Source organism: Pieris napi, chromosome 17, assembly GCF_905475465.1.
Source record: "Pieris napi chromosome 17, ilPieNapi1.2, whole genome shotgun sequence".
Lineage (NCBI taxonomy): Eukaryota > Metazoa > Arthropoda > Insecta > Lepidoptera > Pieridae > Pieris > Pieris napi.
The window spans coordinates 4940784-4965947 of record NC_062250.1 but is presented as its reverse complement, the minus strand read 5'-3'; the positions used below and the strand labels follow the sequence as shown (position 1 = coordinate 4965947).

The 25164-nt window shown below is 33.5% G+C and overlaps 1 protein-coding gene across 2 annotated transcripts in view; it reads right to left on the bottom strand.

The window, feature by feature from the left end:
* LOC125057882 (LIM domain only protein 3) overlaps positions 1–25164 on the bottom strand; it is a 58519-nt gene that overhangs the window by 6111 nt on the left and 27244 nt on the right. The window contains exons 1-3 of one of the 2 annotated variants that reach the window (XM_047661813.1): positions 11674–11734; positions 1420–1578; positions 547–719 (exon numbers count right to left, since the gene is read on the bottom strand). In XM_047661813.1, the coding sequence (XP_047517769.1) occupies positions 547–719; positions 1420–1518 (272 nt within the window). In that variant the 5' untranslated portion in view covers positions 1519–1578; positions 11674–11734. Of the gene's footprint in view, positions 1–546; positions 720–1419; positions 1579–11673; positions 11735–25164 lie in introns of those variants that run through there. The other variant, XM_047661812.1, reaches the window with a different exon arrangement.

Sequence of the window (25164 nt, the reverse complement as noted above, 5' to 3'; positions counted from 1 at the left end):
AATCGGCATTTAACCTTTTGTATGGCAATTAAAGTTTACAATAAATTACCAAAAGAATTAAAAGATCTTCCGTCTAGAGTCTTTAAAAAGCGCCTTAGTGTCTTACTTTTAGAAAAAATTTACTATTCAATAAATGATTATTTGCGTGAAACACCGTTATTGATATAAAATTAATGATTTAATGTATATAGTATAATAGACTAGATAATATAAGAATTGACTTTGACTAATAATATAAAATTCCTTAAGACAAATTTGCGCGCCATCTTGAGTGGCAGAATATGCGAACGATTTACGATTGTATCACCTTAACATTTTGTACCATATTCTTGCAATAAATAAATTATTATTAAAAATCGATGACACGTGTCAGACGGAAGGCTGATCACCTACTTGTCTTTAAAATAAAAATTATCAAAACAGATGCAATCTGAGGCTAAGATCCATAAGGCGTTGTAGCGCCACTGTTTTATTATTATTGTTTAAAATACATGTACTTATTACCTAAAAGCTCTTTTTTGTTTATATGTTCTTCAATAATCTTACCTTAAGTAATCCCTCTTGCACAGTATAAGATTAGCTCTAGTATAGAGCGTGTGCCCGACTTCGCCAAGTCTACAATCGCAGCAGCCGCACTTCAAACAGTCCTCATGCCACAACTGGTCCAACGCCTTGAGAAGATATCTCTCAGTGATCACTTTGTTACATCCCGCGCAGATCTATGACAAAATATATGCATTTGAGATATTATTGTATAATGGCAGAGACTTGTCAACTTGTCAAATGAGGATTTTGACAGTCCCTGTCAGTTTAATTTATAAACAAAATGTATAATCCTAATCTAAGGCTGTTAATGTTATTATTATTATGTAGATAAACACACTAGCAGCTTAATAGTCTGATACGCGCGTATTTGCAGATTACATTACATTTTACATATTACATTATCCAACCTTATTTTAAAAGACTTCAAAGAGGGTGCACTTTCCTATTTCAGCCTATTTCAATCTATTTCCGTCAGCTACTACTCGTTTTGAGTATTTAAGGAATTTAAGTTATTTAAGGAATTTAAGTTATTTAAGGAATTTGTATTATACTTCAATTTTAAACAACCACCTCACAAATCTCACTTTAAATTAAGCTTCTTAATTCCTGGAACATTATAGTGTCCAGTAAAGATTTTGTAGGTTTTTTTTATAGAACAACAGGGGCAAACGAGTAGGAGGCTCACCTGATGTTAAGTGATACCGCCGCCCATGGACAGTCTCAATGCCAGAGGGCCTTTGAGTGCGATGCTGGCCTTTTCAATGAGATTACCCCTTAATCGCCTACTTCCCAAATCAGTAAGATCAATTTATTTCAGACGCTCATTATAAGGTTTGCTCCTAAGAGCTCTGACCATTTAGTTGAATAAAGTACCTGTGGTTGAGGAGGTTGCGTCGGCGCAGCCGTGCCACCCTGTGCATTAGCAGGGAGGGGTGACGCTCGGGCCTCCTTCGTGACATCCATGGCAAGCATTTGACCGCCCAGCCCGGGGCTCCCGCGCCCGCTTAACTGTTGCGGCGTACGCCTCTCGCACTATAACAAGAAAATATATATTATTGTTTCATACGAGATAATGTTTATTATATAAATATATATATATATATTGATTATTGCCGGTACGATGGCAAGAACCATAGATGTCGCGCATGAATTGAATGTCCATACTCTTGGCGACTACGTATTGAAAACTATACTTATCTAATTAAATCCGATTGGGCATTATTAATGTTATAAATGAAAAAAAAAGGAAATATGTTGTTAAATTTTAGTTTTTTTGAAGACTTCGCGCGAGCTATATATCTCTAAATCCAATGTATTTTTGACATAACATTTTTCCAAGAGCGCACCGTCTCGGCTCCATATTATACCCTAAGTACTCTTGAATTAAGCGGTAAACAAATTTGTTAAGACACTAATTTTAACACGAAATAATCACATTTTATATTACGTTATAATTTTGTTTAAAATAGTGTCAATGCCTCTCAAAAACCATTTTACAGATTAAATATCGTGATAAAAAGTGTAATTTAGAAGTCAAAAAACATAACCGCGACAGGCAATAAAGTCGCGAACGGACGGCGTCATGGTTAATTAACACTTTAAATACGAAATTTTTTCAATTAAATTACGCTGTAACAGGTGCAACTATTTAATTATAGCAACCCTTGCCAGTTTGATTTTCAACATATGTTTTATATTTCCATTTCCGCGAATTAATTAATAATTGGATCAAATACATTGAAACAACACAGCTTTGTATATGACATAATGAAAATAAGTTTTGTTTATGATAAAGATATAATACGTACAAGACAATATAAGGTTTTAGAGAATACAATTTTTACTTGTATACACGATACTTTGTCAATTCATAACTAATACAAAATCAATCATTCCAAAGTTCGAACATATAAACATATTTCTAAGGCTTTGGTCCTAATGGGCTTTCGGAGAGCTTTAATAGAATAATTATTTTATAATAAATTTATTATTACAACCCATCCAACCAGCTGTCTACTGAAGTATCTCCAAATCGACTTAGGGCTCTTCAAGGAAAGAGCCTACAAACTCTTAAAAGCGCGAAATCGGGATCCCTGTCATTTAGCATCTCTCCTGCCCGTTTTATATAGGGCAAACTGTTCTTTTAAAATAAAATCATTATTCGTAATAAGGTTGGTAGTAGAACATATTCCTTATTAAATTCTCTATTTTTTTTCACAGTAGTAAAGTGTTTGTATAGCTCGACGAGTAAACCTCCGCCAACACAATATGCAGCATTGTCCGTGACGAATGTCCGCTTACGATTTTTGTATGTTTTTGAGAACGTATCGCCGGTCGTAAATAATGAACACGGATATTGAACGGAAACACGCTGGTCTACTCAAATTGTGTCAGCGATTCTCTGAAACTAATCAGGCTTATATTGAATGACAAGTATTTCGAAAATTCAAATACTTTCGTTATATTCGCCCATTTTGTGGTGGCTTGTTTAATTTTAAATTAAAAGTTTATTATATATTTGTAAGTTACGTCAGTGTATGTTTTAACTACATTTAATTAATTAATAATAAAATTAGTTATTATGCGATGAAATTCTGTTATAGAGGTTTTGTGTTAACGCGTGTAATAATAGGCAAAATAAATATTCAGAATATTAAAAAATTGTCTACCTCGTCATTGTAAGAAACAAACTTAAAAGTTATTCGTAAACTTCTTTAATTTCAACAATATTATATGTTCAAAGAGTTCTAGCATCATTCAATTACCCGTTAGTACACAAATCAGTGACAGGCGTAGTTCTTGTGTAATTGAGATGGCAACAAATTTCACAGCAAGAACATTTTTTAAAAGATAGCCATGAACCATCGTGAATAATTACAACGGAACGGTGACAGCAACATGCTACGGCACTTCGAAAACAACCCGTAACGAACGCGAGATCAGATTAGGCACAAAAAAGCTCACGGCTTCCATTAGCATTGACTTTCGAATGCCAATACGCACGAATTAGTATTTAACGGACGGCCCTGAAAGGGAACAAAACTATCTCCACCGTTCCACGTCAGTGTCACTCAACAAGATACACCAAGAGTTGGAAGTATTTTTTTTTTTTTTATAGAACGGGGGGCAAACGGGCAGAAGGCTCATCTGATGTTAAGTGATACCGCCGCCCATGGACACTCTCAATGCCAGAGGGCTCGCGAGTGCGTTGCCGGCCTTTTAAGAATAGGTACGCTCTTTTCTTGAAGGACCCTAAGTCGAATTGGTTCGGAAATACTTCAGTGGGCAGCTGGTTCCACATAGTGGTTGTGCGCGGCAAAAACTGCCTTGAAAAACGCTCAGTTGTGGAACGGCGGACGTCGAGGTGATACGGGTAGTATTGTGGTGTAGTATAGCGCCAACGTAAAATATTTATGTGAGGAATCATCGTTTTTACTGCGATATTTGTGAGACATACTCGTTTCGGCTTCGAACGTAATTTTTAAAATATTTTGGTAATAAATTTAGCCTATGTTATTTAGGGATAATGTAGCATTCTAATGATGAGTCTAGCTGATACCTAATCCGCTGTTTTGCTATATACTTGCTTAACAATAAGCAAAAAATTACTACTAAAATCGAATCTGGACGTGAAATTCAAATTTTTATAACTTAATTTTTTTGTAAGATGTATGTTTACCATAATTGTCACATATTTTAGGAAAGAAAGCTTGTAACATATACTGTAGATATAGAATTATGTATGATATGGTGAACTGTAATAAATAAATAAACATAGAAAATCAATCTTTGTTCTCTATGATGTTGAGATAAATAAGACATCAAAATGCCGTCGTACATGTTCACTACTTTGATAACCCAAGTATCGCGATAAAGTATCTATAAAATAAAGGTGTTTCGTATGGAGAATTGTAAGGTATTTTGGATAAAGAACTCTCTCAGTTATCATCAATTACGTACACGCAAAATAGTCTAAACGTTGGTCTGAGTTACAGACTTCAGCTAATGAAGAACTAATGAAGACTTCAGATGATGCTGCTCGGGCCACAAGGGAGCTGAGAACAGCCGGCCACCGATATTAATGATTAACAGACGGTCCGAGACCAATTACGCGCTACCGCCACACTCCAAATTAGAAACTATTTTCGCCCATTAGTGGCCAACTTCATAATCAATTATACGTTAAAATTTCACAACGCTGTTTGGAAGCTCTCTGTTTGGATAATCGGAGTTTGTGGTCCCTCGGTGAGCTATTACGCGGCACGACGGGTCATAAAGGTTTTTGTTTCGGAAAATTTTAATGCACAAATGCAAACTGCATTAAAATAAAACGTTACGCTTCGATAAATAAATGCTATTGGGAGACATAAATTTCGATTGGGATAATTACATTGCCCAAACAATGGTTTGAGACGAGAGTTAATAGAATTGAGTGCACTCTGCTAATCATAATTCATCAGCGAGATTAAAGAATGAGGGAGGCAGCTCCCTCGGAAACAATATGATTGCCACACCTGCGGAAATAGCGGGAATAACGGGACGAGCTAAATAATTGTAACAACTGCCATTACCTTAAACTGTGCTCTACCTCATTTCTATAACGCCTACACTAATATCTCTAATGTGGATTGCGCTAAAATAAACTCTGCTCTTTATATCTTACATATGTCGTAGATAAAAAAAACTTCTTTGGCATTATTAAAAATAGTTATTGATTGCATACAAATAATTAATTACAATTAAATAATCAAAGATTGGAAAAGGAGTCATTATAGTCAAAAAAGTTCAGTTTACATTTGAAAAATTAAATAAATATTGATTATTATTCTCTTACATTAAGTGTAACATAAATTCTATTATTATTCGAATGTTGTTTTTAAATTATGTCCAATGCCGTAGCATCTTCAGTGGGCAACTTCATTCTGTTAATTTTGTGTCTGATGCTCGCGCATCGTAAAATTTCACTCTCAGCAATTTTTAATAACTTCAAAAATAAAATAAAGCGACTATAACTAAATTCAAAATAAACTTGAATAGCTACATAAATATTGAATATTTTGTTGCTAGCTAATAACTGTTGACACGATGCTTACGACCTTTTTGGCTATATTCTATATTGTCTTTGTTAATAAAAGTAAAGTATTATTTGACATTGTCATTCGAAATAAAAAGATTCCATTTTCGAGTCAATTAATTTTTTAGATGTAATAATTCTAACAGTTTAATATAATTTTTTATAATATTATTATCATTATTACTAAGCCTATATTGCTGACACCCAATGTAATAACAATTATTTATGTTACATAAAAAACACTTAGTTCTAATACATATATAAAACTTAATCTAATACGACACTTGACCCGTTTTAGGTAGTCAGCGTGTCCTGTGACACATAGGCCTCTTCCATCTGTCTTTTTTATAATAAGATAAGTTTAAATAAATTAAAACAAATGTAAATCTCAAACGATCAAAACTAAAGATCCAAGTAGAGCATACACCGTCTAAGTACAGCGGCACTTATTTAGCAGATTGCTTTCCTTTAAGTTGTTCTTTAATCTTGCGCTGACGCTTTCGCACCCCTGTCTCGTCTGCATTCAAAGCTATATTTGTACCACGTGTACAAACCTTTATAATTACCCATTGTCTTCACCATATTACACGTTTCACGGAAATCATTATTCGTTTATCGTTAATGTCGTATCGGATTACCGGCATCGCCCGGCTGGCGCAATAATATAACGAAATTCAAACATTAATAGGTTCAAACACAATCACGGATGGCTGCATAATCGAGTTAGCTGCTATTCGGCTAAACCCCTATCGCGTAATCTGCCCTATTGTCTGACAGTCGTTGCTCTGATCATGAGGGCCGATCATTGTGGCAATTTCGTGTTTATTGTTTTCAGGTGTCTCCTGTCACCCGGCCACCTCAAGGAGGACAATGCGGTCCCACAAACGCCAACATTGACAATTCACTAGAATTGGAGAATAATAGTTTATGAATTGTTTAGCTTTACGCTTATTTACAATAGAGGAATAATTTTTAGTTAATGGAATGTTTGTTAGATTAATCAATGAAAGAAAAAGTGCATTTACTTTGTAGACGCGAACGAAATCCCGTAGATAAAATATATAGAAAAAAAATACGACATAAAAATCCGGGCAATTTTATCTTACAACACAGATGAGTTGTGAACAATTCTTATTGTTTTAGAACTGATCTTCAACGAGACATACATCTATTGATATTTCAAATGAATATCACAAACTTTGAAACTAGATGCAGTAAACAGCCCCTAAGGCTAAACTCCACGTCCAGAAACTTTCCTCAGAACTAGAAACAAATAGAGTCAGTGTCAAAACTGCCAAAACAAAACTATAAAGTTTGCTTTATAACCGGTAGATATCCTTCTATTTAAGATATCATACTTTATCATACAAATGGTTTAGTTTTAGAGTAAGCATGATTCTCGACTCTAAAGTCGTCTTATCATCGGATATGCATATATGTATATTTTTTGTGTGCAATTATCACACTTGGGAAGGAATAAATTAACCACGATTCAAAAAATGCCGCCTTGTTCATACATTTAATTTTATTGGCTTATACAGGGTGGCCAAAAAGTCGTGGATCAAACGCAAATATATGATAGATAAGGTCATCAGCTGCAAAAAATTGTTCTTCGGGAGGTTTCTAAGCTCAACCCCTACAGAGTTATAATTTATTTTGCGTTTTAATAAGAAAATTGACTTTTTTTACTAATTCCTATTAAAATTCGAAAATATCTACATCCTGTATCTTTTTCATAATATCCACTAGATTGGTACTGATGAGTTCTTGCGTTAGACATACTATTTATAGGTGTGCTTTGAGTGTATTAAGTTATACGATATAATTTTTTTACAAATCATAACTTTTTGTTTACTTCGGACCCCACTGTGAAAAAAAATGACTCTACCGAAAAGTGACCCTGTATTACAAGTTTTGGCACATTTAATTTTTGACCACCCTGTATATGTATGTATAGCACCTAAGCCAGCAGTATCCCATTGCATATAACATTACTTCTATTGTATTCTTCCAACGAAACAGAATCTTCTATATCTTCTAAATATCTACTGAAGGTCGTGTCTAGCCCTAACCGATACGTCGACTTGCTGCCTCCACATCACTTTACCAGCTTGTCTCATGGCATTAGAGTTGTTGAGACCCATAATTGTCTTAATTTGGTCAAACCAATGGATAGGCGATCGACCCCGACATCTCCTGCCATCACTCCTCCAACGCGTCGAGACTGGCCAGCTCTCTGCTAGCAATATGTATTGCCAAAGTAGCTAAGCACCCGTTTGTAAATGATAATTGAAAGTCCTGAACCTTTATTTGGTTCAGAATAGGTATTGACCTCCAAATCTAGGACAACTCTATGTACATTACACCATATAGTGATTTCTGTATACTAAGTATAATTCCAAATACTAATTAATTCCGTTACTGCCATATAATTTGTATTAATGAGAGTTAATACAAAAATTGTTCCAATTGCTTTAAGTGTTTCATTAATCAAAGTGAGCGGAGCGATACCGTATCAAGTATATACTTGGGCATACACTATTTATTAGTGTCATTAAGTTAATTAAGTTTTTAATAATTAAGTATGTAAAGGTAAAAATCTCCAATCAATTCATTAAGGATACTGGATACGTAATACGTATACTAAATATAAATAATGCTTCTTAATAACACCTAGAAAAAATACTGAAGTTTTTTTCATTTTAAAGAAACATAACTTCATTCGATAATTTTTCAACCAAAATGTACTTTTTTACTGACATATAGTACTTAATACACCAGGCCTAGCATATATGTTTGTATAAGTCTTGTTTGTGGCAAATAAAATGTTATTATGATTATTCTAAGTTTATAGACAGATCTTATGACATAATATGATATCGTCGTGTAAGATAAAACGCAACCATAACAAAAATCGATCCGACGTTCCCGATCTTTTATTACATTATAAAATAAACGTCTCAAATTAATTATCAAACTTACTACAGTCACCATTGATCGTAAAGAATCTTTTGATGGTTGATGTTAAATCTTCATGATAATTTATCGAGCATGTTTATAGATAGATTTATGGAGATAAATTTGATGCTTGTTAATAAGACAGTGCTTAAATGAAAATACGAATGAATTGGTAATGTAATAAAATAAAAAAGGCAACTTTCTAGGCCCTAGATTTCTGTCACTTTCGTGATGATTTGATTTTTCTTGTCTTCCTGACACACACCGCCGACTTTTTGAGGCAAAGGCATGCCAGTTTCCTCACGATGTCTTCTTTTACCGTACGAACAAGTGTTAAATCCGTATGGAAAGGCTATTGGTGAATGACCAGGGATCCAACCTTCGAGTTAGGATGAGAGTCGCACGCTGAAACCACTAGGCCAACTCTGCTTCAATGCTCTAATTATTATCCACCACAGAAATAATGCTGAACAGGAATCTAAATATTTTATTTTAAGTATTTTTCGTCTCTTTCTGTCAAATCGTGTTAACGCTGTTATGAAAAGAGACAGATTATTGACATGACAGGCCGATTTTTAGAGGTTTTATATCTAGACTCAATACAAAATGTAATACAACAATAAGAAACAGTTTCTAAGCTTAAAAAATGTGTCGACCTAGTTTAGACATGAACAATGGTAAAATTAAAAAAAAAACCTCTGCAATGGAATTGCTCTCCGCTTCGATTAGCACGTTTTAGATCACAAGCTAAATTAGTACGCGGAGTAAAGTGAATTAAACTCGGGGCCTATTACGTGAAGTGAGTTATAAAATAAAGCCGTGGCGAGTAAGTTCATACATTACAAGCCGATAACCAGACAAGACTTCTGAGACACAAACCAGTCCCTTTTAGTGAAATTGAAAACTTTTTCTGTTACTCATACCGCGACCACGACACCATTCCTTTTAAATCAATTGCCTTTTATAATTAACTTCCATTATTGGAGTGCATTCGCTCGTTAACTCAATTAAATATCGAATGTAAATTTATCTCTAATAGAACGAGTTTTTAATAATAAATTGTTAGAGATAAAGATTATAAATTCATTCGATTTATAAATGCGTCGATACGGCGTTATTCGATGGGTTTGAAATTGGAATAAGCTTATTTATTTCCATTAATCAATAAAGATAGTGGAGTGGAATTTGATTAGTTTCCATTAAAATTATTAGGACCCTTGGCGTTGTCAATTCTGACATTATGCAGCCCTCACTAATACAGCAAATGAAGATCCCCACTATCTAGGGAGTGCTACTTTTACCTAATTCTTATTAAACATTTATTAGCTTAGACAATAGCTATCGGGAGGTATCGGATACAATGTTTTATTTATGATCTTTTATGGGATTGCTATTTTCACCGTATTCCAACAAATAATGTAACATGTTTCTACTGTGGCACATTGGTTAAGGATATTTATTGATTAAAATAGATTCTTATATAAAAATTATTATCTAGGACTTACTTTATTTTACGCTGGGCACACTGATACATTGGTGCGTAAAGGAAATAAAATACAAGTTTTGTTGTGACAAACACTTACAAAGAGAAAAAAACATACATCTTAATATGTATAAATTACGTGTCACGTTGTTTGTCCGCTATGGACTCCTAAACTACCGAACCGATATCAATCAAATTTGTACACCGTATGCAGTTTTATCTAACTTAAAAGATAGGATAGCTTACATCTCAATTTATACCCGCAATATTATTTTATTGCAACATATTTGTTTCTTATTTAATAGTCACAATTGTAACAGATGGCGCTGTGTAGAAAGTATCAACGTTTCATATAAGCTTCAATTTAATGGCATAACCACCATAAAGCCTGGTGGTCCCCATGACTGGTTTTCTCCTACCGTTTCCCTTGAATAGTTTACTACTATGTAATATAACAAAAACCTTAGCCACAGCAACGCTTGGCCGGTCTACTAGTAAATTATAAAAACTAAAGGATATTTAAATAATTGATTTTAAAGAGTGAAGGGGGCAACTATGGATATCCAGACCTAGCTCGTTTATCAGAATCTGGACATCAGTGAGTTTTGGCCAAAACTGGGGTGTCTAGGGAAATTTAAATTTAGTTAAAATTTTGGGGCAACCTGAATGATAAATATCTTAAACGCAAACGATATCTCAATTAATTTTCTACGATGACGACATCTTCAAGTGCTACCTGGTTTCTTAATAACTAGGACTTACTTATAAATAATAATAATCCAGCGGCGCTTTAATCTTGGACTCATATTGCATCCGTTTCTAAGATTTTGTTTCATAGACAAGTCAATCGGCCTTGTGTGACACATGTCATTGATTTTTGTATTTGACACATACCGGTTTTATGATAAACATTTAATTATTGAATCGGGTGATTTGTTTTATTCACTAACACAAATAGTATCGAATTTATTTCGAAAGCGTATCTATATTTTACGCTGTGCAATATCAGAAATATTTTAATCAAAGTTATGCGGGAAATTAATTAAATAACATTCACAATGGGCTGGGTTATAAGAAAATTATTTGGTTATTAGCTGTTAATTCGGTTTGTGTCAATTTCATTTAACATAAATCAGATAAATCACGAACAGTTTATTGTTTAAATGAATCAAATCCAAATATTAAAATGCATTTTGTAATAACTTGAATTATGCAATGTTTAGTACAAAATTAAATACACGTTTAATTGTATTGTAATAAACCTACATAGTAATAATAATTAAGAATTAATAAATAGATAACTAAAATTAATTTTAAAAGTTTGGCCCCTGTGGTATACCTTTAATGCTGGCAGCATTACCTCACTCGCTATTGTTGAGTGAGGAGAGCATCAGTTCTGTAGTGACCAGCTCTATGTACTATCTACCTATCTAATATCCATATTATAAAGCTCCAATACATTTTGATTAGTAAAAGGGCTTTTTGTCCCTGTTCACAGTATTAGCAAAACATTCAATAGATTTAATAAATTACTAACTTATTATTATTATTAATAATTTACGCACGTTTTAGACTAAAAGGTAAACTTTTGTATTAAATAAAAACTACTCACAATCCAAAGTTCACAGATTAAATCCACTCTATCACGTGTATGAAACTGGTATGTAGACGTGCAAACAATTCATACTCCTTTTGAAAACTGTATGAATGAGGTCTATCGGCCGACTTCCGTTGATAAGAACCTTAATTAGTGCTCTGTGTCATTTATTTAATATTATATTACACTAATTAAGCATTTATGGAATGCTTGTATGATGTTTGTGAAATTGCTAGCTGTATTTTGTAGGAATGTCATATTTTTAAGCGTGTTTATAGTATTTTATCTATATATTCATGTTTATTATTTAACAAGACATTTTATATTACGTAATGTTAAAATTTTATTGAAATTATACTTCTTTAGGCGCGTTATAAAAAATTGATGAGAGTGAAATTTTACGATGCGCGCGCACCGTGACAAAAAATTAACAGAATGAAGTTGCCCACGGAAGATGCTACGGCATTGGACATAATTTAAAAACAACATTCGAATAATAATATAATTTATGTTACACTTAATGTAAGAGAATAATAATAAATATTTAGGTTTTTATTTAATTTTTCAAATGTAAACTGAACTTTATTGACTATAATGACTCCTTTTCCAGTCTTTGATTAATTAATTGTAATTAATTATTTGCATGCAATCAAAAACTATTTTTAATAATGCCAAAGAAGTATAACTTCTTACGCGCGTAAATAAGTACACGCACCCTTTTTTTTATTTGGTTGCTTGCGACGCTCGCCACACTTAAGACAAATAAGATATAAGATTTAATGTGATTAGCAATCATAACAAACACGACGAGAGAAAAATAATACATCGATTCATAAATCATAAAACTAAAGGAAAATTGATTTCAAAGTGTAAGAGTTGAAATTTAAAAAGCCTTTAGAATGTATATTTGCAGATTTCACCAATATTTAAAATGCTTTATGAGGATATTTTAGATATATAATTCTTAAAAGCCTCCAATAAATTTTATACGAGACTAAGAAAAGTTTATCAGGAGGAAATCGGCAATGTCGTACAGAAATGTAGTATCCAGAAAAAACATAGCAGAATCGTCAGAATATAGTGTAATATGTGCCGACTATTCGAGATTATATTGGCTACTCATAGCTGTTTCAAATTCTAATCCAGCGGTGGCGGGAAAATGGCTGAAATTGAAAATAAACATTTCATCTGCGCGTCGGCACGCACTGCCCAAATTGACAATACAACCAATTTGCCGCCGCGTACCGACCACCTTTGTATGGGAATTGAAAAATAATATTACTTTTTTACAGCACGTGTGCAATCTCGAAAATAAACTACGACAGTGCACTTCTCATATTGCTCTTATTATAGTGCATTTAAGAAATAATTGGCTTTTGTAATACAATTCTGGGAAACGGTACTTCAGTAAAATAACAAGCCCTGTTAAAGCAATTTGAATAATTTCACTAATTACTGTAATTTTGTCTATCACCGTATAAAAGAGTTTCACCTATGTTGACATCGCCAAAATAGCTTAGGGTCAAAGTTTAGGTTTCTTCAAGAAAAGAGCGTACCATTTCATAAAAGACCGCCAACGCACTTGCGAGCTTTCTGGCAATGTGAGTGTATGGGCGGTATTTCTTAAAATCAGGTGAGCCGTTAATCTATATATATAAAAAAATGAAACCCGTTTTCCGTTGTCACGACATAACATGAAAACGGCTTGACCGATTTGTCTGATTCTTTTTTTATAATATTCCTTGAAGTACGAGGATGGTTCTTACGGAGAGAAAAAATAAAAAAAATTGAGTGAAAAAGACTAAAAACAATTTTCTATATTCCCATACAAAATATTCGTAATAATATTTAAAGGCAATTTGAACTTTAATACCATATCATAAAGTTCAAGTGTTAGTGGAGGGGTTCCGGGAAGGTAAATTTTTATTTTTTGACATAATGTATTTGTTGTATTATCAACTTTCTTTTTTTTATCTTACTAGCTAGACCGGTGTCCCGAATAGCAGAATTATTTATTTTTAAGAATTAAAATAAATAAATAACGCTTATACTTCAAGCGAGTGCATTGTGGCCTTTTGAAAATCGCCCTTTTGTAGGACCTTAGAAGATCGTAAATCGTGATAAAACAATGTTAATATAAATACAACACCAATTGTAGTCGGAAGAAAAACAGCACCATTTTATGCACGTCAAAAATTAAAATCTTTAAGATTTTGGATGTTTCTCTCAGGCCTTGTAAGTTTGGCTTTTGAATCAAGATCACAGACAACGCGTAGATTTTGTCTATCGCTGTTTTACAATTCTATCTAATAAAATTAATAAAGCGAAAAAATAAACTAAATAAATAAAAAAAAATGTAATTATTATTTGTTTTCGATAAATACAGCTCCATAATGAGAAACTTAAAAATGTATTAAGAATGTATTGTTATTATATAAAAGAAAATTTCACAAATTATCACCACATAATGAGCGTATAATAAATCTTACACAAAAATGCGAGAAATCGAACCTCACGAAAGTATAATCAAAGTTCACGAATCGAAGCGTATCAATTAGTTTAATGAAATCGCTGACAAGCGTGGAACGAGATCCACGTTTTTAAACTTGTATCTTGTCTATATTACATTGAGGTCTCGTGAATTGTATTAGCGTCTTTATTGCTTTGTAATAAAGCTCATTTTAAAAAAAAACAAGCGCCAGTGTTTAAGTTCTAGCCAGTCGAACCTTCGATATCGCACAATTACTGATTTTTTGTATAAAATGAATAAAAATCCTACTTGGTTTTGTAAATTCCGTTAACGGTTAATATCGTTAAATCGCTTTGTCGTTGCGTCATAAAATTAGGAGAATCTTCCATGCTAAGGTATTCCCACACACTTTGACATGCACTTATTGCGTTAAAAGCTTAATTGCACCTCAAAGTATCCGTTGAGGACAGGAAACTAAAATATTAGCATATTTTATTATCCAATGTTTGCTCGGAGATTCCTTTGAAGTTCGAGTCGGGAAGACCGCTTCGCTACGATGTCGTTACATCGGATATTATCTTGTCTAGTCTACCCACATATGTTTACATAGTTGCACATACGATTTTATTAATATTTAACTTTACCTGTATATAAGCGTTGGTAATGATAGTGTTACAATTCCAAAGCCAAAGAGGCGTAAAGTGTACCAAAAGATTGTAATTAAAATCAGAGAACTTTTATTACGTTTTATCTCCCAATTAATAGTCTTATTTATTGAACGTGATTTCTTAGTGTTATCGTTAAAAACGGGCGCGTGATACACTTTTTTTTAAAACTTATCTTTAGCTTTGATTTTCGCCTAATATTTAACTTTCTAATATTAGACAATAGACAATCATTATAGTATCTTTTCTATGTCTCGGTTTGTTTTAAATATATTGCCACACAAACATTAAATATTATAACGTTTGTTATTAATCATAATCATAAAAATTAATAAAAGAAAATTAAAACAAATTTAAAATGTTTGGTCCCTGTGGCTGTGTACCTTAAATACTACCTTTATAGGTTATTATGTAGTTCCTTACAATATATAACTGTACGAGTTCCAGTAAGCCTTTACTTACTTTCCAATGACGTAGTTGACATTCAGTCTGAAAAGGGTGAACGGTATGACATTCAGTATTACCAAGAAAACGGTTTCATTACAGCCCTAATCAAAGCAATTTTGTCTGCAACACTCATATTATATTAAACACCCATTACCATAACAGTATATAGTAATGTATGTTACTAGTGACATTTTGTACCTATATATATATATAATATGCTATTCGTTTGTCTCGATAAAAATCGAGAATGGCTGGACCGATTTGGCTGATGATCTTGAAATATTTATGGAAGTTCAGGGAAGATTTAATGGGAAATATAAATAGTAAGTAAAGAAGTGACAGTTGAATTTTTGTTGAAATATTTGACGTCTTTTGTCTTTTTAGAAATAAAAAATTATAACAATAATTATTATATAATAATTTAGAAATACAATAATGTTGTCATATATTTATACCTATCACTTGGTTGTCATATACCTTCAGATATTTGTGTTCCATAGCGTGCGGTCCGATCTATTTAGTCTGTTTTAAAAATTTTGACACATACATGTAGGTAATACTAAGTTCACCGGGTCATCTAGTCTTTAATATTTTTTATGAATTTTATAGAGTAGAGTATAGAGCACGTAAATTTCTCAGCATATTTCATTAAACACTTTAATAAGACAGCTTCTGTATTTCAATGTAATATTTTGCCGAGAGTTTGGATCAAAACTGTCAGAACAGCTCAAAGAATTATCTAACTATAATAATAGACTCTAGTGTTCATATTAAACAGCTGTAATGAAGCTTCATAATGAAGCAAATCTATCACGTATACATAGTCAGTATCGAATACCGCCGCGTTACAGGAATACCATAAGGTATCGCTTATTAACTCTTTAATTAAATTATTAGAAATCTCGAGGCTGACTAATTAACGAAGAATTTCAACATTTCGGTCTACCTATCGGGCATTAATTAAAATTGACAAAGCCGCGGGCGTACGAGAGCGCTCGCCAAATATCGCCTCTATTAATGAAATGATCACTCGAAACTAATTAAATTATGGAGGTAATGGTGCATGCATATGATACCGGATGAGAGAATTTCAACCAGCACTTCGTGTAACACCTGCGTTATAGAGCCTCGCCTATCGGCCTCGTTTCAACTATCTGTATGCATTGTTCTGTGCAGTCTATATAAGCTGTAATTCGTATCTATGGTCCTAGAGCAAAATATGGTCTAGTAGTAACACTGCATTCTAGCCAAAGAGTATAATACATTTAGACAAAGATGTGTCATAGACAAAGGATATGATCTTTCATAGACATGAATGATGTACTAAATCGAATACGAAGGTTTCAATAGCGCCAGAATGTAAATAGATCCACAAACATTGCATTCTTGAGACAGGGACTGATAAATGTATAGGGTACAATAATGTTGAATATTAAAATGCAAACCAACGCCGAGGAATTCAATTAGAGAGCGACGTTATTGTGCAGACACGACATGTGTTAGGCGCAGCTACATTAAAATGAGTAATTATAATAAAACTGATATGTCCTCATAATTAACTAAGCCTGATGAAGAGTGCTTTGACGACTATAAGCAACATTGTCGCTTACAGCGCTTCAAGATTTTTTGAGCACAAATCTCTTAGGTAAGGTTAATAAAAATCAATTTAAAATTTAGACAAATATTATACAATTTAATGTTGGGACGTACTAAATAAGTGTTAAACTAACGCTACATCGCTTCAACGTTTTAGCGGTTATTAACTTCAACGCGTTATAAAGTGCTTACAGCGCTTAATGGGTTATCAAGCAGCAGCACTAGCGCTAATTAGACAGAGTGACAACCCACTCCTGCCATAAAGCGCTGCAGATTTATCGCCACAGATTATTTATATTATGTTTATTAGGCCCTGCCCTCACAGGCTTTCCAGTTAATTGAATTGCCGAGATTTTTTATACGTTACAACACCTGAGTTTATTACGCACAATAATACCGGGATTTTATTAGTTAATTTATATATCTGATTTAAGTAGTCGTAAATAATTATGTATGTAATTATTATCTTTATTAAAAATATCATATCATAATATAAAAAATTAAGTCATACAAATTAATGTTAAAAGATATAAATGTAATAACATTATTTACATAATTGACGTTTGAAGTGCTTTTTAGCAATCGCGGCCAGCGACTATAGATACAGTAATCTCATTTAGCGTTTCCGTTAATTTTTCTTTTTAATTTTAATCTGTACTCGCGTACCATAGCCAATATTAAAATTTTAATTGAAATTCGTTCTATTCTGAGAGTTGGTTACCAACGATTCTCACGAGAGGAGTGTCAATTAGGCGTGACCTGAATGACATCAGTACATGTAATTAACAACCTATACAATACCATAAATCACAGACGAACACGGGTTTTGGCAATCGTTATGATTAACGTCCCGCCTAGTACAATGATAAATTGACAACGAAAATAACCGTTATTTTATAAACTCCAAGACATTGACGGAAGCAAGTGTTTGTTTTGCTTTGCGTAGCTAATTAGTACTACATATATTGCGGTCATGTTCGGCGACAATTCTTTACATAACTTGTTGTTATTAAAGCAGCCTAGGTACAGCTGGATCGACAGAGTGGAGGAGGACCTGTTGCAGCTGAAAGGCAACAATTGGCAAGAGGGGGCACGGGTATGGGCCGCGAAGTGACTGAGTGATATTATGTGGTAGGTACAGGAATAACTGGGCAGGTCATGTTGTCTTTGCTACAGCTGGATGTAGTGTGATGACAGAGATTCTTGGAGGTTCCTCGAGGGGTTCTTGCGAACTAATTAGAATATTATATTGTACAGATAAAAATTAATGTAATTTGTTTTTTTTTAAATGTCTTTAGTATTAAGTTTGACTTTGATTTTGCAAGAAATAAAAGGATTTTTATTTTATTTCATACAAAATTATGAACAATTGTCACCTATCTAAAGAGCAGGTTTATGCGCAGTATGACAAAACTATATTGAATTTGACATTAAGTTCCCTATGAAATAGTAATGCCGTGACTAGTTCAAGACTAATAAAGGATCAGTCTATGGTCTATTTATATACTTCAACCATCACGGGAATATTCTAGAATCTATACAAAAGCAATAATTATTTGTTAATATTTATGTTCAAGTTGTGCGGATACTAACGCGACCTTCAGAAATGAAGAGTGCGGCTGGAGAAGATGATGATGATGATTGAAGATGTTAAGGAAACTTTAAAAATCAGGGCGAATTGGCCGATGTGAATGGCCCTTACTGTGCCAAGGTCTATTCCACATCATTCGTGGCCATAAAAGACCGTGATTTCACGCGGAAAAGGCTACGCAGTTACCATGACCTGCCTCGGGCAATTGCTGATGGCGCCGTGGGGTTTAGTGGGTATGAACAGCAGCTAGTCCCACATAACCCTTCACCATGAGGCAACCGTGCCGTGGGAGCGTATGCTTAACACATTTCCCCACGGAAAAAAAAACCTCATGCTCACACCCAAAATGTGTCTGAGCCTCCGAATCGAGATACTTCCAGCGCTCCTTGAAAATGTGAACCTAAAACGTATTGTAAAACGATGTAACAATGCCACGTTTCCTTAAATTTCTAATCACGTGACACGACCCACCGTCGACCAATCACAGTCAAACGAAACGAATCCTTTCATCGTTTGTTTTGTCTACCTTTTGTTTTATGCCACGAGTCACGATCATAAAAATAACGCAAAATAAATTTGATTTCGATTGTATGTAAATTTGAATTTGATTTGAACGTATAAAGTATTGTACCTACTTATAATGAAATAAATTCGTATAAGCAAAAAGTCCTCTATTCCTGACCTACATACAGTAACAATGATTCAATAAACAAGTGAAAAAGTATTCCGCTATTAAACTTTATTTAGAATTAAATTCACAACAATGCTATCCTCCGATGTTATATCTTTCATTGATTTGTTGCTCGCTCAGTGTTTTCTGAAGCTAATTAATTTTAATTGGATCGCAATGCATCTATTGTATGCACGACTTTTGACCTCCGGTTGTGGACGTTATTTTAACTTGTATATGTATTTAAATTAGCTATATTTACAAGAGGTTACTTTGCGTAAAACTTATTTGAGAATGAACTCGCAAAACAGAAACACTACACTACTATCGGCTTGACCGATTTTGATGAAATTTTTTGTGCTTATCCGGTATCTATGGGAATCGGCCAACATCTATTTTTCATCCCCCTAAATGTTAGGGGTAGAGTCCACCCCTAAATTTTATTTTTTATTTTTTAGACAACATTTTTAATTTCTTTTTTTTATGATACAGCATTAAAAAATACATACAACCCCTAATTTTCACCCCTCTACGATCAACCCCTATTTTTTATTATAAATGATATACATGGCAAAACGACGTTTGCCGGATCAGCTAGTTATAATATATAATATCGTTGTTCTATGAATCTTAAATTATATAATGCCCAGCTTTACATACTATAGAAAAGGTCCGTATACGTCGTACACCCTCACCTGTTACGTCAATACTTGCCCATAATCACGAGTACGTTGTCTGCCTTTTAAAAAGTGGTACGCTATTACAAACCCCTTCTCATATTGTTTCGGAAAATAAATGCCCTGATGAAACGAGGTTTACTTGAAATGTACACTAACTTTTGTAGTAAGGATAGAAATATTCTCATCTAATATTGCCACCCGCCTCAATAGGTATGAATGAAGCCCATTTCACTTATGCATCACGAGCTCCTAATCCATGCATTATGCTTCGGGGTTGCCATTCGCAATAAATTCATAACACTTGCAACAATCGTATTAATTTTACGCTCGTGTGATCTTTCAAATGCAAAGAAATCAACGTCACTGATTGAAGAATTAAGATTAAAAATAATAGATTTTAATACTCACGCGATTTGAATGATTTCATTATTTTTTAATCAGGCAACATTCAAATTATTTAATTATTCAATTAACCGCATCAAATCCTACTAATATTATAAACGCGAATGTTAGTAAGTATGGATGGATGTTTGTTGCTCTTTCACGTAAAAACTACAAAATGAATTTCAATGAAACTTTACAATAATATAGCTTATACATCAGAATAACACACAGGCTACAATTTATAAAGATATTGTGTGAATTGTCCAATATATCAAGCAAATAGGAAAAAATTACTATCTGCGAGCTATTCTTGCGTGCGCTGCCAAAACCACTAGAGTTACACATATCTAATGTATGATGGAAATATTTATCTTAAAAAGTCCTACAAAAAAGCCCGCCACAGTATATATCTATATCTTATGTGCAAGTCAATTAGTTATACAACTTGATTCCTAAATGAAAATAGATACTTTTATCGCGTCTGATATTTAAAGACGATAAAATATGTCATTAACGCTACATCATTTGAACTAATATTATTTTAACCCTGCGCAGACAAAGTCGCGGCACCAGCTTTTTATAAAAAATACACAAAACATCTTCCCGAAATAATAAAAACAAAAAATATTCCAATCCATCTTCGAGAGAATAAAAAATAGAACAAATATTCAGTGCACTTATTTAATCTCATGAGTTGGCTAATTGTCCAGGCAGTGATGATGACAGGGGGGAAGGCACGTGACCCGTCACTCGCAGGGAAATTAAAACATACCGTTATTTTCATTTCGCAGCCTGCGTATGATTTCGATTAAGCTACTGTAGCAGCTCCATTATTAAGTTCCATATTTAAAATTTTAAACTTGTACTTTTACATGTATTATGATACTAGCTGACCTGGCAAACGTTGTTTTGCTATGTTCTAGAAAACATTATTTAGTTCATAAAAATAACTATCTTCTATAATAAAAAATAGGGGTTGATCGTAGAGGGATGAAAATTGGGGGTTGTATGTATTTTTGTATGCTGTATCATAGAAAAATAAAAATAAAAATAATTTTTTTGGGGTGAACACCCCTTATCACTTAGGGGTTTGAATGATAGATAGTAGCCGATTCTAAGACTTACTGAATATGCATAAAAAAATTCATAAGAATCTGTCGAGCTTTCGGAGGAGTATATTAGTTAGCTTTTGATATTGAAGAAATGTGTATATGTTTTAATTGAATTGTTTTTTATTATCCTCTACTATAAATAGTATTAAATAATGCAATGTGTGCTACTAATAGTGGCACTGTACGGGCCCTACATCAAAGCAATATAGGCAACCGCCGTCGGCGTGGAAATTTTAATAATTAAAAATCACCCCACCCATGATGGGCACACACTGTACCTTACGCGCTATCACTTTTAATTAAAATTTCTCATGACCGGCTGTAGGGCTAAACGTCTTTTTAACTTTTTAATAAATTCCCAAACGCATCTATAAATGTATCGTTGCAACTAGCGTAATACGGGAATATTCCATTTAATTGAACAGGAATGCATAGGTAGATGAAACACACGGATATTGCAAAACCACATCACTTCATTAACATGTCCGCCAAGTTTATCCAATGCTTCGAACCGTTCCACTTATTACGTTAGCAATTTAATAAACGCATAGAAGATTGCATTCAGTAAACAAACTATTTTTAATTTCCGCTTCATTTAAACGTGCGTTGAGGCAATATAGAAAAAATAGCAAACATTCATAGCGAATCCAATAGGCTAATCGCCAGTTATTAAACCCCTCGCGGGGACCCACCTGATCGCCTCCCGGCTATAATAGAAATACCAGGGACTTATTATTAAAATTGCTGCTAAATTGCTCCCCTCTCGCCCCTTAAATTTCGTAGGATGAAGTTGAATTATTGACGGCATATTGTACTAATATTAATCCTTCTCCATTGGCTTCGAGTCTAAATCAGAAATAAATCTATGAATGATGACATCAAGTAGCTAGCGGATATATCAGCAATTCGCACCTTTTTATTTCTTAAGTCGTAAACACCTCACTATATCTATCGTCGCGTTAATCTTACTTGTTCATTAGACGTTAGTGTGTGTAACTCAATCAGTGGCAGCCACTGGTATTATAATAACAGTATTATTGTAGCCTCGGTTCTGGGACATTAATTAGGTAAGTACGTCGAACACGTCACTCGGTGCGCTAATTAATTGAGCGTATTATTGGTGCAGTGCTTGACCGGTGTGGTTTGATATTATATGAACGCGTGATTATAACGTCATATTTTGAAAATGGAATCTGTACTGTGGTTCATTTGAATCGATTAATGCGAGAGACTTGTTTGAATGATGTATAAGAATGGGCAGCTACCCACAATGTAGTATTACTAGTGTGGGTAGTACACTTTCTTCTGTATAAAGTTTCCTGTGGGCGAGTACGGGCTATATTTGTTTTATTATTTAATCCTATAAAAGAACATTTAACAAAATTAAATTTCAGACATTTTTTTTAAGTAACGAGAGGCAAAGGGGCAGGAGGATCATCTGACGTTAAGTGATACCGCCACCATGGACACACATTGCCAGAAGTTAGCAAGTGCGTTTCCTTGGTTGATTCGGAAATAGAGCAACTAGTTCAACTTACTGTTGATTACAAAGAAAATATTTTATATGAAAAAATATCATCCTTATTCTTATAAATTCCAAATCGTGATAAATAAAATAAATTACAAATGTATGTACGTCATTTCACAACTTTACAATGACAGCAATGACAATGCATCTTGAAGTTAATAAACAAAGGAAAATAATTTAGCCATTTAAATTAATGTATTTTCTGTTAAACCACAATAATGAGTAATAGTCAACTAACAATAAACACGATAGTGATTCTTAGAAATAATTGTACTAAATTCATTCATAAATTCACGCGACACGTTTTATTTGAATCAGCATTATACAACTTTATCCTGTAAGATAATACATTTTATTTTTTTATTATTTTAAAGCACATGGTGGTCTGGATAAAAAAATGAGTCAAGAACAGTGTCTTAATAGAGTAACTAAGTTTATTGGACACATTCTTATATTATACATGTATATCCTTTTTAGTAAATTAGCTTAGTTTTAAATTACTTATTAGTCTTAAGTTAGGCTTATAATGATGTCTTAAGCATACGGGAAAATCAAGCACAGAATGCCTATTAGAAAAACAAATGATAACGAAACAGATACATAAATCTGATGCACATACTTTTTTCAACAGACTGCATATACGGAAAAATTGTGCATAAAATTATAAAGGTCGTATGAGTAATACAATTATTTTTAATAATTTTAATTTAATTACTTATGCAATGTAAGCCGTGTTTATAAGGAATATCAATGATATGTGAAATTTCCTGTTATACTTTAGGCGCTCACCATTCGTAAGAAACATAACTCTATACAGTCATAATGGTAGAAGAGCCACTGGATAATGCCCACGCACTCGAAGCGTATGATAAAATGTTTTTATTACGAAATCAGCTTTGTTCTAATGGGCATCAGATTCTATCTGTTTCTTGATCATTTGTCAATTTAGTACCCGTCGACTATTGGGTAATTCAAGCCGGTTTCCTCACGATGTTTTCCTTCACCGTTCGAGCGAATGTTAAATGCGCACATAGAAAGTCCATTGGTGCACAGCCGGGGATCGAACCAACGACCTCAGAGATGTCCCACGCTGAAGCCACTAGGCCTAGATATTTTTAGTGAATATTATTAATTATACACGTCAACATTGTATGTTAAGTCGCATTATATTGTCTGCATTTTGTCACGCGCTAGTTGATCTGATCCTCTTACCTGTAAGGCTTCAATGAAACCTAAGAAATTTCCTAGACTGCACCAATCATTTGTTTCATACAATAACAATGCAATTTATAAGTTCCAAGAAATACATGTAAGTAAAAACGTTCTTGAATTATACTAATGATGTGATTGTCTTTGTTATTTTTGTTCTGATAAATTTTAATAAGAAATGGACTTTGGACTTTATATTAAAATTAATGTGTTTAATACTTTAATACGAATACCACGAATGTTTTATGAGGACGGTGACTCCCCTAATTCGCAAAATACAGTACATTTTTGACGTACTGGAGTCTCAATTAACGCTCTTGTTTCTGACACTACGGTTTCCTAGAAAAGTGGTGCCGTTAACTAACGGCCGTCATTTTACGGTTGTTAATAATAACGTGACCAAGCTGTGGTTTCCTAGAAAGTAGTGCGACCGTATTTTTGAAGTGTTATTCCAATTTCGTTCCACAAATTTTGCTTCATCTGAGCTTGTCTGTACTCTTTGGACAAAACTTCATGATTTTTAACAAAATCAATTAATTGTTCATCATTTTCGCTCGTCCAAGTCATTGTATTAATTAAATATGCGCACCGCTACACGCGAAAAACGTTGAACTGTTGTTTATCACCGCTATGACGGCCGTCATGCAAATGACAGCACCGCTATTTGACGTTACGCTGACACACAACGTCCTCTAGAAAACCTACTCCGATGTTATTTATAGACAACGTATGCGTGACGTCACCCAACGTTACATTACGGCACCGCTTTTCTAGTAAACCGTAGCTTTAGATAGTATTTTTTACAATGTAACACAGAAGTTGTTAAGGAATGGCTATAAAATAACCTGCCTAGTACCTAAAAGGGGACTGGAAACATACCGTACCTACATGGGTATGTATATGTAATATTTCCTGCTTTGCGCGGTATTAATTATTTTTTCGGCGCAATTAATGATACTACAAAAAAATAAAGTATACTACATTTATGAGCATCGTTTATAGTTTTTGAGTCGGTGTCTTTTTTTTTGCATAGTTCCGTTATTTTAGCATTTATTCCGTAGTTTTTAATAAAGTGGGGTAAAAAATAATTTTTTTTGTCACTACAATAAACTACAAACAATTTAGAACCCGTTTCAAAGTTTTTTATTGAATTA